This window comes from Miniopterus natalensis, chromosome 14 (genome assembly GCF_054644295.1).
Source record: "Miniopterus natalensis isolate mMinNat1 chromosome 14, mMinNat1.hap1, whole genome shotgun sequence".
In the NCBI taxonomy this organism is placed as follows: domain Eukaryota; kingdom Metazoa; phylum Chordata; class Mammalia; order Chiroptera; family Miniopteridae; genus Miniopterus; species Miniopterus natalensis.
This window is the reverse complement of record NC_142094.1, coordinates 10,256,487-10,274,565: the sequence shown is the minus strand read 5'-3', so window position 1 is coordinate 10,274,565 and position 18,079 is coordinate 10,256,487. Positions and strand designations below refer to the sequence as shown.

Below are 18,079 nucleotides of genomic sequence, written 5' to 3'. Positions count from 1 at the left end.
TTTAAATATTTTAAATATTTTCTTGAATTTCTAAATATTTTTTTTACCAGGAGAAAATCAAATTTTAATACATGCACATAGGGAATTCACATGAGAATACAAATTCCCTCAATATTTCCTTGAAAGCTTATACTTAACTTTTTCTTAATCTTTTAATCTAATAATATGATTAAAGAATAAGAGATGAGCAAATGTAATATTAATTTCAGCATGAATATTGTTCATCATGAAGCCAAGTCCTCATGGCTTTCACAGAAAAGTTACTAATTAATTAGGTCTTAAAATGCCTCCTCCTATTTTGTCCCTCTTAAAAAAGCAGGAAGGTGACATGATTAACTGAAAAGATGTGAGACTAAAAATGACTGATACCAGATTTTGTACGGAATGAATCAAATAAGCACCCAGTTCTCTGTTTCTTCTTAGAGCAGGAGTCAGCAACTGATAGCCACAGGCCAAATTCAGTCTACCACTTATTTTTGTAAGCCCCAGGAGTAAAGAGTGGTTTTACAATTTTAAAGAGTTGAAAAACACTCAAAATATTTCATAACGTAAAAATTATATGAAATTCTAATTTGTGTCCATAGATAGTTTCACTGGAACACAGCCACATTCACTTGATCACATATGCATGTGGCTGACTTTGCACTACAACGACAGGGTTGAGTAACTGCAGCAGAATTGTATGTGGCTCTCATTGCTTTGCACTGTGGCTCTCATACACTACAAATCACAGTGGCATTGTCATAATTCAACAGAATTTTGGGTGCCATGTGTATCACTGTACAGTGGCTTTTTTTAATTACCAGTATATATCCAACATGTCAAAACAACAGTGGACTTTGAATGCTCCAGTTTTAAGGCACAGTAGAGAGTGACTCATTTTGCTATCAATTAAACATCAAAGCATTGTGTTTATTATGCAATGACACTGTAGCTATGGTAAAGAAAAACAACCTATTTGGACATTACCAGATTAAGGACTCATCACAATGTTCTCAATTGCAAGAAAGCAATGGTCAGAAAAATTTTAAGTTTTTAAATGGAACTTCTCGCCATACTAAAATTGCCTCAAAAAAAAAAAAAAAAATAGCCCTGGCTGGGTGGCTCAGTTGGTTGGAGCATAGTCCCATACTCTGTAAGGTTGCAGGTTTGATTCCCAGGGCACAGACCTAGGCTGCGGATTTGATCCCTGGTCAGGGCATGTACAGGAGGCAACTGATCGATGTTTCTCTCTCACATGGATATTTCTTTCTCTCCCTCCCTCCCATATGGAGTAAAAATTAAAACAAACAAGTAAATAAAATGAAAATGAGACTATAACCAAAATAAGTTTCTAAGTGGTTTATTTACTAGCCAAGCAGGAAAATCTGTTTACCAATACAGAATTAATTAAACCATGGTTAATTACAGCACTTAAAGAAATGTGCCCAGAGAGGAAAAAAACTGTTTAAAGACTACTCCTTCAGCAAGGACAATTTCTCAAAGAGTTGACATCACTGGAAGCAACACCAATAGTTAATTTAAAAATAAGGCAAGTTATCTGAAGTTGCTCTGCTTGGCTTTTTAAAAATTTATCTTTATTGTTGAAAGTATTACAAATGTCCCCCTCTCCCCCCCCCCCTTGAGCTCTCTACCCTGCCCACCCTCCTCCAGGCCTTCACCACACTATTGTTTGTGTCCACGGGTTATGCATATAAGTCCTTAGGTTAACCTTTCCCCACCTGCCCACTCACCCCTGCCTTCCCTCTGAGATTCGTCAGTCTGTTCCATGCTTCCATGTCTCTGGATCTATTTTGTTCATCAGTTTATTTTGTTCATTACATTGCACAAATGAGTAAGATCATGTGACAATTGTCTTTCTCTGACTGGCTTATTTCACTTAGCATAATACTCTCCAGGTCCTACCATGTTGTCTCAAAGGGTAAGGGATCCTTTTTTATAGCTACATAGTGTAAATGTCTGAGAAGACACTTGATATGATTTCAATTTTCTTAAACTTGTAGAGACTTGGTTGGTGTCCTAACATGTGGTCTACCTCTGAGAATGCCCCATGTGCACTTGAGGAGAATGCCTACTTTGCAGTTTTGGGGTAAAAGGTTCTATAAATGTAAATTAAATCCATCTGACCTAGTGTGTCATTTAGAGTCACTGTTTCCTTGTTTATTTTTTGTCTGGAAGATCCATCCAGTAAAGTTAGTGGGTGTTAAAGTCCCTTACTGTGACTGTATTGCTGTCAATCTCTCCTTTCAAGTCCTCCAGAAGATTTTTGCTTTGTTTTTTTCAGCCTATGAGTGTTTTGTTCTGAGGTGGGTCTCTTGTAGACAGCATATATTTGGGTCATGTTTTCTTATTCACTCAGATACCCTGTATCCTTTGACTGGAGTATTTAATCCATTTATATTAAAGATTATTATTGATAAGTAGTTATCTATTGCCATTTTATTTCTTTACGCCTATGTTTCTTGTTCTATTTCTACTTCTTATTACAGCAGTCCCTTTAACATTTCTTGCAATGCTAGTTTGGTGGTGATAAACTCCTTTAGCTTTTTTTTGTCTGGGAAGCTCTTTATTTCACCTTCTAGCCTTGCTGGATAGAGTAGTCTTGGTTTCAGATCCCTGTTTTGCATTTCCTTGAATACTTCATGCCATTCCCCTCTGGCCTGCAGAGTTTCTGATGAGAAATCATCTGACGGCCTTATGTGAGCTCCTTTGTAGGTAACAGATTGCTTTTCTCTTGCTGACTTTAAGATTCTGCCTTGAATTTCAGCATTTTATTTATGATGTGCCTGGGTATAGGCCTCTTTGGGTTCTTCTTGTTTGGGACTCTCTGTCTCCTGAACGTGTGTGACTTTTTCCTTGACTAGGTGAGGGAAGTTTTCTGCCATTATTTCTTCAAACAGGTTCTCTAACCCTTGCTTACTTTCTACATCTTCTGGCACTCCTATGATGTGAATATTGTTACATTTCATGTTGTCCCACAGTTCCCTTAAACGGTCTTCCTGTTTTTTAATTGTTTTTCTTTTTTGTTCTTGATTTTTTTCTACTGTCTTGTAATTTGCTGATCTGACCCTCAGCTTCTTCTAATCTGCTGTTTATTCCTTCCAGTGTTTTTTAAAATTTTATTTCTACTATGTCATTCTTAATTTCCTTCATAGTTTCCATTTCTTTTCTCATGCCCTTGAGCACCCTTATGATCAGTATTCTGAACTCTGTATCTGACAGACTGCTTATCTCCATTTCATTTAGCTCTTCTTCTGGAGAATTCCTTTGTTCTTCCATTTGGAGTTTGTTTTTTTGTCTCTCCCTTTTGGCTGCCTGTTTGGATTTGTTTCTATGTATTAGGTAGATCTGCTAGGACTCCCAGTCTTATGGATGATCTTTGGTGCAGGCCAATGTCAGACACTGTTTGTAACTGGCATTGAGTACTCTGAAGTTTTCCACACTCCACAGCTGTGGTACCCTCTGCTGCGGGTGGTGGTTGGGTGTGTTTGGACAGAACCAAGATGAGTACCAAGTTCTGCTTTTACAAGCCCTGGGTCCAGAAGCAAATCAGGCAAAGACTCAAAGCTCCCAGAGGCTCATTGTTATTCATTCTCTTAATGAGTCTCAGGCTGTAGAAACTCCACAGGGTCGAGTGAGAGGTTTTCTAACAGGGAGTGGGCATTTGCTCCCCCGCCCCCAGCAAAAGCTGCTTGGACTGTGTTTGCCTGAGACAAGATGTCTTCTGCAGTATGGGGGAATGACTCAGCACAGGAATCCAGATGGCTACCCTCTGAGCTCTACCCCCAAAGCAAGCATCCCTAAATTCTCCTCATACAGCTCTAGTCCTCTCTGCCCTGCCCCAAGGTGAGTGGCTGCCCATGAAACTTTGTGCATTGGCCCTTTAAGAGGGTGCCTGCATTTCCAGCCATCGCTCCCTGGCAGACAGAAATCCCCCTGCTTTTCACAGCCAGATGTTATGTGGGCACCTTTCTCAGTTCTGATGCTCTTGGTTGGAAAGCCCATCTTGGGGTTTAGGCCCCATAGTTCTCAGTGGGAACCCCCCACAGCTGATATATCCCTCCAGAACTTCAGCTACTGCCTGTGGGAGCCCAGTCAGCCCTCTCACACCTCTGCACTTCCTACCAGTCTATATGTGGTCTCCACTTTTCCTCATGGTTATGAGGGTTCTCTCCAACTAGTCTTCAGTGGATTATTCAAGATGGTCTTTTCTACATTTTAGTTGTAATACTGGTTTGGTCCCTGGAGAATGTCACTGTAGCTTCCACTCAATTTACAGCCATCTTGGAATCCTTGCTTGGCTTTTGATGAGTCAACACAAGTTACTGATAATGTTCAGCTGTTTTCATTTATTCAGGGCATCAATACCAAGTTTGAGGATGGAAACAAGATGGCGACATGGGTAGCAGCTATACGTGCTGCTTCCCGCAACCACATCAAAATTACAATTAAAATACAGAACAGCCATCACTAAGAAACTCCTGAAATCTAGCTGAACAGAAGCCCTACAATCAGGAACCTGAAAAAGCATCGAGACCGGTAGGAAGAGTGGAGACACAGGCAGATTGGGGCTGAATCGTGGAAATGCAGCCGCGGGCCCACTTCGGTGCCATGGCTTAAACCTGGGAGGGATATCTCAGGGGTGGAGGTTTCCCAGAGAAGTGAGGGGTCCCAGCCTCACATCAGGCCCCCCAGCCCAGGGCTCGAGAGCTGAGAAAAGAAGTCCCCACAACTTCGGGCTGTGAAACCCAGAGGGAATGTTGCTGAGGGTCGGAGACTGCGGGAGTCCCAGGCAGCTCCTCTTAAAGGGCCCGCACACAGATTCACTCGGACATGCTCCCTCTGAGCCCCAGTGCCAGGCAACAGCTTGAAAGGAACCTGGAACATTCAGGGAGGAACCTGCCTGAAATCAAGGCAAGAGATGAAGGGGCAGCTCTCTCCCAGACGGAACAGCTGGAAAAGGTCATTGCTCCTTTGGTGAGCCCTTCCCAAACACAGCCGGCAGGCAGGTGCCATATTTGAATCACCAGCACCTGACTCACACCTTTGGCCCCACCTTGGTGATTCCTGGAGACCCCGCCCCTCACTACCTGCAAGCTCATTCAAGCCATTTCCAGTGGCTTTTCTGTGAAAGTGACCTCTCGAGCCTTATGCTTAGGACTTTCCTAAAATCTCTCAAACAAGCAGCAGTGTGCCTCATATGACTTGATATGGGGCACCAGGCCTGGCACTAGTGGCAGCCTGCATTGGTTCAAAGCTTGGCCTCTCCTGGACAACACCAAGTCCAGCACAAGCAGCAGCCAACTATGGTTTTCTGTGTAGCTCATGTTGGGTGGCCGTGGGCAAGGCACTGGCAGAGGCTGACTTTGCACCTCCCAGGAGGCCCAGAGACAGTGCACCTGGTGATAAGACTCTACCACACTGGATTATAACACTACCACATCCATGAGTGACACACTCAAGGGGAGCACTTGGTGAACACCAAAGCTCCACTTAAGTAAATCCTGCTCCATAGGGGTGTCTCCAGAGGCTCTTTGGTTGTGGTTTCAGCTGGTCCTCGCAGCTGATTGGCTGGAGGGTTAATTCCTCCCAGTGACGCCAACAGCAACCAAGGCTCAACTACAAAAGGACAGTGCACACAGCCCACACAGGGGAGCACCTAGAAGGCCCAGTTCAGGTAACTGGGAGGATGAGCCACTGGACCCTACAGGACACCTACTACACAAAGCCACTCTACCAATTCCAGGAGACATAGCAGCTCTACCTAATACATAGAAACAAACACTTGGAAGCAGCCAAAATCAGGAGGCAAAGAAACATATCACAAAGGAAAGAACAGAAGAAATCTCTAGAAGAGGAACTAAATGAAATAGATCCAAGCAAGCTAACAGATACAGAGTTCAGAATTTTGTTAATAAGGATGCTCAAGCATATTATTACAAAAACAACTGAGAAAATTGATAACATAATAAAGATTCGTATGGTTCCTTGCTGTGGTGGCTGAAATGAAGAATAATTTACAGGGAATCAACAGTAGAGTAGAGGATGCTGAGAATCAAATCAGCAATTTGGAACACGAGGAAACAAAAAACACCCAACCAGAAGAGCAAAAAGAAAAAAGAATCCAGAAATATGAAGATAGTGTAAGGAGCCTCTGGGACAACTTCAAGAGGTCCAACGTTCATATTGTTGGGGTACCAGAAGGGGAAGAAAGAGAGCAAGAAATTGAAAACCTATTTGAAAAAATAATTACAGAAAACTTCCCCCACCTGGGGAAAGAAACAGACTTACAAGTCCAGGAAGCACAGAGGGTCCCAAACAAGAAGAACCCAAAGAGGCCCACAGCAAGACACATCATAATTAACCCTTTGCGGTTGTTTGTCTACTCTCAGCCACCAAAGTTTTTTTACCGTTCCGGTCGTATGTCTGCTCTCAGCCACCACAGCAAGGAACCATACGAATCTTAACTCTATTCATTCATGTATCAGTTCATAATTTCTCTTGTTTATCTTTATCCTTCATAATCTTGCATGTTATGTATCACTGCTCTTTCAATGGAAATTAATTCCGACCAGTACGACACCCATGTCCAAGTTTAATACAACCGCAAAGGGTTAAAATACCTAAGGTTAAAGACAAAGAGAGAATCTTAAAAGCAGCAAGAGAAAAGCAGTTACCTACCTACAAGGGAGCACCCATACGACTATCAGCTGATTTCTCAACAAAAACTTTGCAGGACAGAAGAGAGTGGCAAGAAATATTCAAAGTGATGAAAAGCAAGAACCTACAACCAAGAGTACTCTACCCAGCAAAGCTATCATTTAGAATTGAAGGTCAGATTAAGAGCTTCACAGATAAGCAAAAGCTAAAGGAGTTCATCCCCACCAAACCAGCACTACAGGAAATGTTGAAGGGTCTTCTTTAAGAAGAAGCCAATGAACAAAAGAATCTGATGAACTAAATAGATCCGGAGATATTGAAGCATGCAACAGACGATCATATTTCAGAGGAAAGAGGGAAGGGGGGTGGAGGGTGGGAAGAGATTAACCACAGAAGTTATATGCATATATGCATAACCCATGGACACAGTCAATAATGGGCTGAAGGCCTGAGGAGGGGGTGGGAGTGAAGTGGAGGGGGTCAAGTGGAGGGGAAAAAAATGGGACACCTGTAATACTTTCAACAATATAGATTAAAAAATTTTTTAAATAAAAATACCAAGTTTGAAGTGAGTGAAAAATTAGCCCCTTTGAAGAGGCTGCATAAAACTAGAGTTAAGAATATTTTCAAAGAAGTTGCTAAAACACTAATTTAGTACGACTTGAAGTGAAATCTGCTACAATTGATGCAGTATATATATGTGTAGAGAGAAAAAAAGCTTAGTTGAACAAATTTACAAAGGTAATGAAAATGTAAGGTGTTTAAAACCTATGGTTACTCATAGGTTTTGTCAATTGTGTTATTCATCAGCAGGTATTCTATGGCCAATATTTGAATCTATCATGTATTATTGAACCACTTATGTCAATGGTAAACTTCATTTGTCTCATGGACTTAGCCATCAGTTCAATGGCTTGACAGTAGTAGTTTTATTGTGATTTTTTTTTAGCTCAGAGCTATCACTGAATTTTTCTGAGCAAAAAGAACTACCCTCAACTGCTAATATCAAACACTAAATGCCTTTGGAAATTAGCTTTAGCTGTGGGCTTGATAATGTTTCTTAGTGAATTCCATCTAATATTACAAGGCAAAACAGTACTTATGTGAGAAATTTATACTATAGTAATATCATTTTTACAACTAGCATTACTGTGATCACATCTAATGTCATGATTTCCAAAGTTAAAAACTTAAGTGAGCCCTGGCTGGTGTGGTTTGGTTCAATGTAGTCCTGTGCACTGAAAAGTCACTGGTTCAATTCCTCATCAGGGCACATGCCCAGGTGGCAAGTTCAATCCCTGGTCGGGGTGGGTATGGGGGGCAACCCATAAATGTCTCTCTCTCTGTCTCAAATCAATTAAAAAAATTTCTTTTTAATTGAGATCTCCACTTCCACACAAATTTGCAACAGACATATTTTCTGAACTCAAGGTATACTCCCAGCAGCATTTTTATACCTCACTGCAAGTTGATGGAAATTTCCATATTTAAAAGCCTATTTAGAAAGATTTTAAATAGGTAAACAGTAACAGTAGACTCTAACAGAATTCAATAAACACCTTCCAAGTGATGAATATGCTCAATTAAAATCACATACTCATGAACTCCTATGAGTATTTGGTAGTACCTATCTGTGTGGAAAGAAACTTTCCAAGATAAAATATATAAAATGTCATTACAGATTGATTTTAAAGAAATGAACTTTTGCAACTGATTATGCAAATTTGATAGGCAACACTGGCTTTCTACCCCCGAAATTGTTCCCACAAAATAGAATTCCATTCTTCTCATTAGTAGACCTGAATCACTTTTATATTCTGAATTTTGTCAGAAAAATCTTGTGAAAAAATTTTTTTTCTCTTCATTATATAAGTACCTACACTTGATTTTATCTCTTAGCCTGAAAATCCTAAAATAGTTACTATCTGGCCTTTTACAGAAAAGTTTGCCACCCCCTGTTGTAGAATAGGCAAGACAAATTTCCTTCAAGGCATGACCAGAAAGTTTTCTATTCCCCTTTCTTGTTCATTCTATTTTTGTTCAATTCTGATAGGTACATAGAAAGGAAAAGAGAAATAAAAAATTGCCTTGAGAGGAACAATTGTACAATTTTAACTGAAATCCACAACAACATTTAGACAATGTCTGAAACACAACAGTAACAAGTTGACTGAGGAAAAATTGGAGTGAAAAAAGAAAATGACTTTTCAAGCAAAGGGAAATAGATGTGGAAAAACATGGCAAAATTAAAGACACCTGAAAAACTGGTGATGAAAGGTAGTAAAGGTCCTTACGTGATAAGCTAGGGAGCTTAGATTCTCTCCTTTAAGAAAGGAGAGCCAAAAGAGAATGTTCTTCAGAAAGAAAACCAAAACAACAGTGAGCTAGCACATGGAGAAACTGGTATAAAGAGATTCTATTCATGGCCAAGCAAGAGACACCAGATTAAGCTGCAGTTCTCACTGTGCCCTCTCCTCAACTTCAAGCCCAAATGTTTATTCCACATTTGTAGTGCTAACCATATCCTGACACATTAGAGTCAACAGTCAACACCCATTTGTAGTCTGCTCTCTGTAGCCACAAAGAAGGAGTCTAATCTTTCTTCCACATAACACTCTGGCGGCCAGAATCTTAAAGGAATTCCCATGGTTCCCGGTCCAGGACCTTCACACCCTGTATACTCTACCCTTGAGTGTGGGCATGACCTATGATTTACATCTAGCCATCAGAATAGATAAAAAGTTAAACGATTTTTGCAGATGTAACTTAGGCCCCAAATCAGTTGACTTAGAGTTCATCAAAAGGGAGCTGTGGGCAGCCTCTAGCCAATAGTCAGCAAAAAACCATGGCCCTCAGTCATAAAACTACCAGAAAATGAATTACGACAACAATGTGACTGAGTTTGAAAGCAGACTGTCTTCCCCAATCAAGCCTCCAGATAAGAGTGCACCTTTGTCAATACCATGATTGCAGCTTGTGGGACCCCAAGCAGAGCACCCAGCTAAACTGTGCCTAGACTCCAGACCCACAGAAACTGTGTTCTCCAGACTACAAGTTATCTTTCCTGTGAATGGTCTGCCACTAGCTTTTTATGTTGTGGATTAAATTCAGTTACCTGTAATACTGTTCCTTTCTCTGTTTGGCAAACTCCTCCTCTATTACAATTGCTTCTTCTCAGAGGTTATCCCTAACTCCCGGCCCTTCAGGCAAAATGAAGGCCCTCTCATCTGGTTTTCCAGAGATGTTGATATCTTTTTATAACAGTTGCCAACAGTATATTATAGATACCATTTATAGCAGACTGTATGTTTCAAGAGGAAGGAATAATCATCTCTGTAACCCAGTGTCTAATGTAGAGACTGGCTATAAAAATTCAGTAAATGTTTAGTGACTTAAGTGAAAGGCAATAAAGTATCATAGCAAGATGGAGTGCATAAAAACTTACATAAGTTACCTTGTCCAATTCTCTAATTGTTGTTTTGTCTAGCTAAGTACCTTTAGGTTGTATCCTTCTAATTTTATAAGTAATATAACAACCCTTTCCCCTTTTATAGAGTAGAAAAACAAGACTAGCGAAGCAAGATTTATCCACCTTTAAGTAGGAGAGTTAAATTCTGAAAAAAGATAGCAACTTTAGGTTCAACCCTTTCTATTATAATAACACACAATTATAATAAGACTCTATAATCTAGTAGGCATCTTAAAGTTTCATAATGTTACAGAAATAAATCTTTTGTATGAAAAATCTAATTCCATAAAAAAATTTCAGTTTTAAAAAGTATTCTCTAAGTATTAATCATATGAAGGGCAATTTCAGAATCACATACCTGGCACCCAAGGAGTAGAGGAGAATGCATGAAATTTAGTCAGTCTTGTGAATATAATAAGATTATTTTGGCTAAACCAGGTAAACATAAAGGTTTAGGGAGTGTATTGTATAATGTTCTCCTTTTCTAAGTGAGACACGCAAATGAAAACCTATTTATTTACCTTAAAGATTCAGATAATGGTGTTAAAGTGCCATCTCCCCTATCTACTACACGAAAGAAATTCAATTGCTCTCCTTCCCGGTATACCAAAAATGTAACTTGTTTGTTGTAGGAGGTCTTCTCCCAGACCTCATCTCGACTGGAATCCATGTACTCAGCCATCTCCCTAAGTGGGTCTTCCATAGGAACTACAAATGGAAAAATTATAAACAAGCTTTCAATTTATATCAAGTTTTATGCATTTTGGTACAGTGACAGGACATAATGTGGTAAATTTGAACAACAACCCTGTGCATACAATATATATATGATATTCTTTGAAAAGTTTCTGGTCTGCCCTAGCCGGTTTGGCTCAGTGTATAGAGCATCGGCCCGTGGACTGAAGGTCCCAGGTTCAAGTCTGGCCAAGAGCATGTACCTTAGTTGCAGGCTCAATCTGGGGGAGGCAACCAATCGATGTCTCCCCCCCAGCCCCCCTTCTCTCCCTCCTTTCCACTCTCTCTGAAAAAGCAATGGGAAAAATATCCTCAGGTGAGGATTTTAAAAAAAAAGCAAAACCAAAAAAAAGTACACAATAATTCAGGAACAAGGGGGTTACTTATGTACTAAAACTGCAATGTGTGTAAGGGTCAGAATATTGTTTGTTATAAGTATCTTCCCAGGAGCCCAACTTTGCCCTCCTTTGTCCTAGAATACATCCATGTGTCCAGTAGGAACACAAGGAATGGGGCAAAGCCCTCACAACGATGGGCTCCAGAAGTTGAAGATGTCCTCAGGTTTGGGTGATATTGCAGTCATCATTACCGCCCACTCTTGTCCACAGCAGCCACAGACTGTGTTCCTGTAGTGGGAATGGGCCTAGAGAGGTTGCTGGCTCATAGGGTGAATGTTCTAAAATCCCCTGAACTCCACATTTGGGCATCTAAGTAATGGTTCCAGGAAAAGAAAAATGTTAGTTCCTAAAGACATGACAAGTTAAAGAAACATTTGCTCTTTCCTTAAAGAGGCAACAATTTCTCAAACTCCATAACTCTCACTCAAGTAGTTTATATATTAACAGAATCACATTGCTGCACTACTCTTTTAAAGTTACAGCAATAAGAAATATTAAACTCTGAAAGTAACAAGGTAAAAACATTAAAGATGTTCCCATATCCTAAATTTAATACCACCACTACTAAAACACAAAAACTTTAGAAATATAATAGGATTTAGCTTATTTTATAAAAATGTTTGGATGTTTTGATTGACTCTTTCATAGGTACAAAATGGGTAAATATTGAAAGACATTTTGAAAACAAGTTCCTACCAGTTTTAAGTTAATGCTGTATTTTCCACATTATGTTCATGAGAAATAAAAAACTATGCTACTGCCATTACTAATGCCACATGAAAGCTACTTAAATCCACAGTGTACCTTCCTTAGGGAGGCACTGGGGTTTGAGTATGTATATGCACACACATTTTCATAACAGAAAAATCATTTAGATTTCACCAGGTATAAAACATTTCATATATAGTTTAAGGTAAAATTTAGTTTTAGAAAGAATTTTCTGTGCTGTTTTGATAATGGTTAATTCAAAAACAATTTTAAAAGTCAAGTATTACCAGAACTCAGATGATAAATGTACTTTCTAAATCATAAGTTTCAAGTAAGGCTAAATAGCTTTAAAAATATGGTTTCTCAAATACCACTGGAGAAGTTTTAGATCTGGGCTCACAAAGTTTTTAATGATGTAAGGTAGAAAACATCAAGCTTTTAATTTTAAAAATGTTGATTCAACAAAGGCAAAATTATTAAAAACTTAATTTAAAATATAAAAAAAACCCAGACGATTTCTAAGTGCTGATTTTTCAATTTACAAATAAGGCACAGAGAGTTGCAGGGGGGTAAAAGTATTACAAAGCTTCAATTATCAAAGGGTAGTGATGCCTTTCATTTTAATTTTTTTAAGTTTTAAAAGTACATATATTTTAAATCAGAATCACTTACACTCCTTCTCATAAACATAAAATAATTTTAGTCCTAGTAAGGAAAGTAGGTGCTCTGATTAAAACCCTGGTTTAAAGAAAATAGTATACACTAATAACCAACTTTCAAAAATATAATACAATGGATTTCACGTCATTAAACATTATGTAATTCTATCTTAAAATAATGACTCAGGAAATGCTTTAGGGTTCTTGTACTGACCTCAGAATTGGTACTACAGACATCAACTTATGTCAACATAGGACAATTTCGTAAGTTCCAATTAATAGACAGCCCCTGATATTGGGAATGCTAATTGATCAGCTCTAACATTATTTTCATCTTTTCCAAAATAATTAAACAGCCAAAATAACATATCTCACAAAATCCTCTTGAAGTAGTTAGTTAGTAAAAGATGGCAATAACTTTAATTTCTAACTAAAATTCAAACCGTGGAGATAAAATTTGACTTGCGGAAGAAATAAGACAGCAGTGAAATCAATAGTGAACTTTCAGTTTTCTGGTTAAAGAAGGCTCAAATAAATATGAAGGCCTTCCCCCAAATGAGGACTGCTCTGGGCAGTCTAAGGAAGCCTCTATCTGGTGGGATTCATGTGGCATATCTGAATCAGAGACCAATGTAAACACTCCCCATTCTTCCCATGCATAGAACTTTCTCGTTAGCCAAGTCTCTGCTCACATCACCTTCTCCCAGGACCCTTCCAAAATCATCCTCCTACCACCCTGCTTCCACAGACTATCTCACTACCCTATTTCCTCCACAGCATTTACAACTGCTTGAAATGACATCAATTTTTTTTTTTAATCATCACCCATGGATATTTTTTCCATTTCTTTTTCAGAGAGAGTAGAAGGGAAAGAGAGAGAGAAAAATCAATGTGAGAGACACACATTGATTGGTTGCCTCCTGCACATGCCCTGACTGGGGCCAGGAACGAGCTTGCAACCGAGGTACGTGCCCTTGGCCAGAATCCAACCCGGGACCCTTCAGTCTGAGGGCCGATGCTCTAACCACTAAACCAAACCAGCTAGGGCGACATCAATTCTTTACACATTTATTGTGGGCACTTTCATGAAGTAGGGACATTTTCTCTCATAAAATATTGCATTGAACATCTACTAGATGCTCAAAAGGTACTTGCTGAGTTAATGAATGAATGAATGAATGAATGAATGAATGAATGAATGAATGAATGAATGAACGAACGAACGAACGAACTCCCAGGGGCTGCCCACATTCTGAAAAAGGATTCAACAGGGCCATGATAATACCCATGAAATCCAAATACATCACAGACCAGGCTAACAGACATCCTGGAAGTTTCTATAAAAATCATTACCCCAGGAATTAAAGAATCAGTGGATAAAAAAAGCAACAAGACACAATAACAACATCTGTACTATGCATCAATTTCCCTTCCCTATATTGATGATGCTTATTTTTAAATCTCCCTGAATTGAATCACGAATAGTTAGACTTTCTGGAAAGGAGTTCCTACCTCTGTTCATTTAGGCTTTAAAGAACAATGCCTAGAAAGAAAAATGTGGTTCTTCTAAAACCTAATAGCCAAAAGAGAACCTTACTACAAAACATAAGGATACCAACTGGCTTAAAGATTGTTATTGTCAAATTACTTTAATATACATAATTTTAACATATGCCTACCTCTTCTAGTATTTATAGGTCCACCACGCATAGCCAATACCAGCTTCAAGGTACAGCCTTCTGCAATGCTGTGGATAGTTAACACAAAAATAAACTACAATCATCAAAACGCACTCACTGTTAAACATATATGTAATTATGTTCTGCTTTACCAGGCATAGTGCCTGTCCTCTAGAATGTAAGGATATAGCAATGTGCACAAATATAAAATGTTAACTTATTTACTTATATAAATAATGAAAAAGTGAAGAAGTTTTCATAACCCTTAAATACGACATGAAATCTCAGAATAAAGGTACTGGAAAGGACCTCTGTGATCATGCTGTTTAACCTCTTCATTTTACATGTAAGGAAAAAAAGTCCCCAACAAGAAAAGCTTGTTCAAGACCCAATGTGTTAGAAAATAGCAGATATATTTAATAAAATAGGAAACAGAAAAACAGCAAATCTACAGGTCTCCCAATGCTCTTCCACATTGTCTTTGACATTTTGCTCTTTTCCTAAGAGTGATTTATGTGAGAGGAGGGAGATAAAAAGATAAAAAGTCAGACAATAATACCTGCAATCACTGTTGCATACAGTGTCACTTAGTAACAGAAGAAGGGCTTAGTGAAAAGTGAAAGACTTGGTGAAGAGCAGCGCTCTCTCACCCAATACTTGCGAAAATGGAAAGAAAAGAAGCCTAGCCAGGTGGGAAAGGGTTCAATATTCAAAGAAAGAAGCAAGAACACAAGATGAGAAGAGAAAGATCTAAAAGGGAAGGAGAATAGCTTAGAGTAATGAAAAAGTAAAACAAAGGTTCAAAGGAAAGGATCAGGTAGTATGGGGTACTGAGCCAACACATCTTTTTTTTTTATTGCATTTATTGGGGTGACACTGTTCACAAAACCATACAGGTTTCAAGTGTACAACTCAATAACACATCACCTGCACGCTGCATCATGTGCCCATCACCCCAAGCAAAGCCTCTTTCCATCCCCATTGTCTCCTCCTCTGCCCACCTCCACCTACCCCCCCTTCCCTCTACCACCACAATGTTGTCTGTGTCTGCGTGTTATGTATATATGTTTTCTGGATAATCCTTTCACCTTTTTTCATCCAGTCCTCCCTCACCACTCCCCTCTGACAGTTGTTCCATGTGTCCATGCCTCTGTTTCTATTTTGTTCATCAGTTTATTTAGTTCAGGATTTACAATGAAATCTAGGAAACAGAACTATTCAGAAGAGGAGACATGATCCAAGGATTCAGAAGAAAAACAACGGTACTATATGAAGTCATAATGTTGAATCTGTAAATCAGCTAATATGCAATTACACTCACTTGTAATCATTTAAGCAATAATCATCTTCAAGTTCCACGTTATTCCAGATTAAGTGCTGTTGACAGATGGGTATACCTTAGGGAAAGGTTATAAAAACTGGTTAAAAATTCAACAGAATCTTCTAAAAAGTATGATAAAAAGCTATATATGAAATGAAAAAAATAATGAAGCAGAGGAGGGGGTGAGGGGGAATAAGAAATTAAACACACTTCTATACTGAATGCTGAGTACTTAGCTAAAATTTACAGAATCATGGGTAAAAGGCATGGCTAAATGTAGATGTAGTCCAATCCACTCATTTTAGAAAAGAACAGTATGGTTCAGTAACTCTCTGACCTTGAAACAAAGTACTATGACTATGACATTTAAGGCCTAGAAGACAGTTCTAAATGCTGCAAAGCACAGTCTTCATTCAGTTATATTCAGGGATAAAAGTATGAATGGAGATGGGTGAAATGGGTAAAGGTGGTTAAAATGTACAAACTCCCTGCTATAAATCATGGGGATATAATGTACAAGATAGGTACTATAATAATATTGTATTGTATATCTAAAAGTTACTAAGAGAGATCTTAAAAGTTTACATCACAGGGCAAAAAAACCTTTTTCCATGGCTGGGTAGCTCAGCTGGTTAGAGTGTCACCCTGATATGCGAGGGTTGTGAGTTTGATCCCCTGGTCAAGACACATACAAAAATCAACCAATGAATGCACAAATAAGAGGAATAACAAATTGATGTTTCTCTCCCCCAACCTTCTCTTTCTCTAAAAATAAATAAATAAATAAATTTTAAATTAAAAAAAATTTAAAAACTTTTCTAAGTGTATGCTGATGGATGTTAACTGGACTTACTTTGGAGGTTATTTTGCAATACATACAAATATTAAATCATTATGTGGTACACCTGAAACTAATATAGTATGTCAATTATAGCTAAGTAAAAAAATATGGAACACACAGTTTACTGTCCTTAGGAGTTTGTAGTCTAAAAATCTGTTCCAAGAGTAACATGTCCACGTAAGATGATGATTGTTTACATGTAAATTTATTTAGTGGTTAAGATGGCATCTTTCACATCTCTTGTAAATAGAAAGGTCAATAATTTTGAAAAAGGACAACAGAAAATATAATTTCCAATAGAAAACATTAATATATTAGAAAATTCCTTCCACCTGTGTTTGTATGTGATTACAGTTACAATTATATATTCACATGCTTTTTATGTAGAGCCTGAACACTAATTACAGAATAATTCAATCTGGGGGAGGTATATTACGAGCAATTTTCAATGCTAAAAATTATAGTCTGCAAGACCGTTTCTTTACATTTCTGTGATGTTAAAGGACTATTAAGGCAGATCCCACATTCCAGCATAATTAACTTGTTTTGCAAACTGCACATTTGAATGCCCAGAGAATATCTGCACTGTACTAGCCAGAAAGTGAGCATTATCTATACAGAACATTTAATGGATACTCATATTGATGAAAATCTTTTTCAAACATGTCACATACTGCCTTCTCTAATTACTTTTGCTTGTAATACTATAAAATAAGTTGACTAGAATAGCAACAGTGCTATTTGCATATATACTCACACTCATAGATTATTTATCAGAGCTTTGTTTATAATAGTGAATAATTGGATAGGTGAAAATATCTCTTAATAGAAGATTGGGTAAATAAATTATGACAAATATATATTAAAGTGCTATCCATTTGTTAAACACAAAAAATGTTTTAAAAGGAAATACACCCAAAAGGTTAAGAACAGATTCTATAATTCTAGAGGCTAGAAAGTCCAAGATCAACATTCTAGCAAAGTAGGTTGCATTCTGAGGCCTCTTCTCTTGGCTTGTAGGCATCTGACATTTTTCTGTGTGCTCACATGACTTTTTCTTTCCCAGTGTACACAGAGAAGGGGAACTTTCTGGTGTCTCTTCTCATAAGGGCACTAATCCCATCAAGAGGGTCCCATCCGAATAAACTCATCTAATTCTAATAATGACTCAAGCATGTTTGCTTTGTCTTTTTTAGAGTTTTCACATAGATACATTTGTGTTTGAGAACGTATTCATACCTGCATTTAGAAAATAAACCAGAGTCAGTGAGACTTATGGATAATTAAAGACAATGCTGAAATGTAGTTCCCATGTTCCAATATTTCCTCCCAAAACAATACAGAACAAAAAGAAGGGAAATTATACAACGAAACCATTACCCTAGCCCTCATAACTTGAAGTCAGAGAATGATCAAACTTTATAACAGGTGGTAATAAAAAGGGGCAATGACCCATTCCCAGTGTAGGGAGTCCCATGTTCCCACTCCTTAAGGGCTCACTGAGAAAAATTTTGGAGAACACAGAGGGAAGCAAGTGACATATAAGTTCAACATAAAACCATCACAAAGAAAAAGATGGCCATTCTGAGTCTGAAAAGTCTACAAAGGC

At 38.3% G+C, this 18,079-nt stretch overlaps 1 protein-coding gene across 1 annotated transcript in view; it reads right to left on the bottom strand.

Annotated features, from left to right (window-relative positions):
* The window catches only part of ZFAND4 (zinc finger AN1-type containing 4), an 83,150-nt gene that overhangs the window by 49,663 nt on the left and 15,408 nt on the right, over positions 1-18,079 (bottom strand). Inside the window, 5 exon segments of the mRNA XM_087824261.1 lie at positions 288-306; positions 1,474-1,496; positions 10,639-10,837; positions 14,309-14,376; positions 15,630-15,705. Of these exon segments, the coding sequence (XP_087680387.1) occupies positions 288-306; positions 1,474-1,496; positions 10,639-10,837; positions 14,309-14,376; positions 15,630-15,705 (385 nt within the window).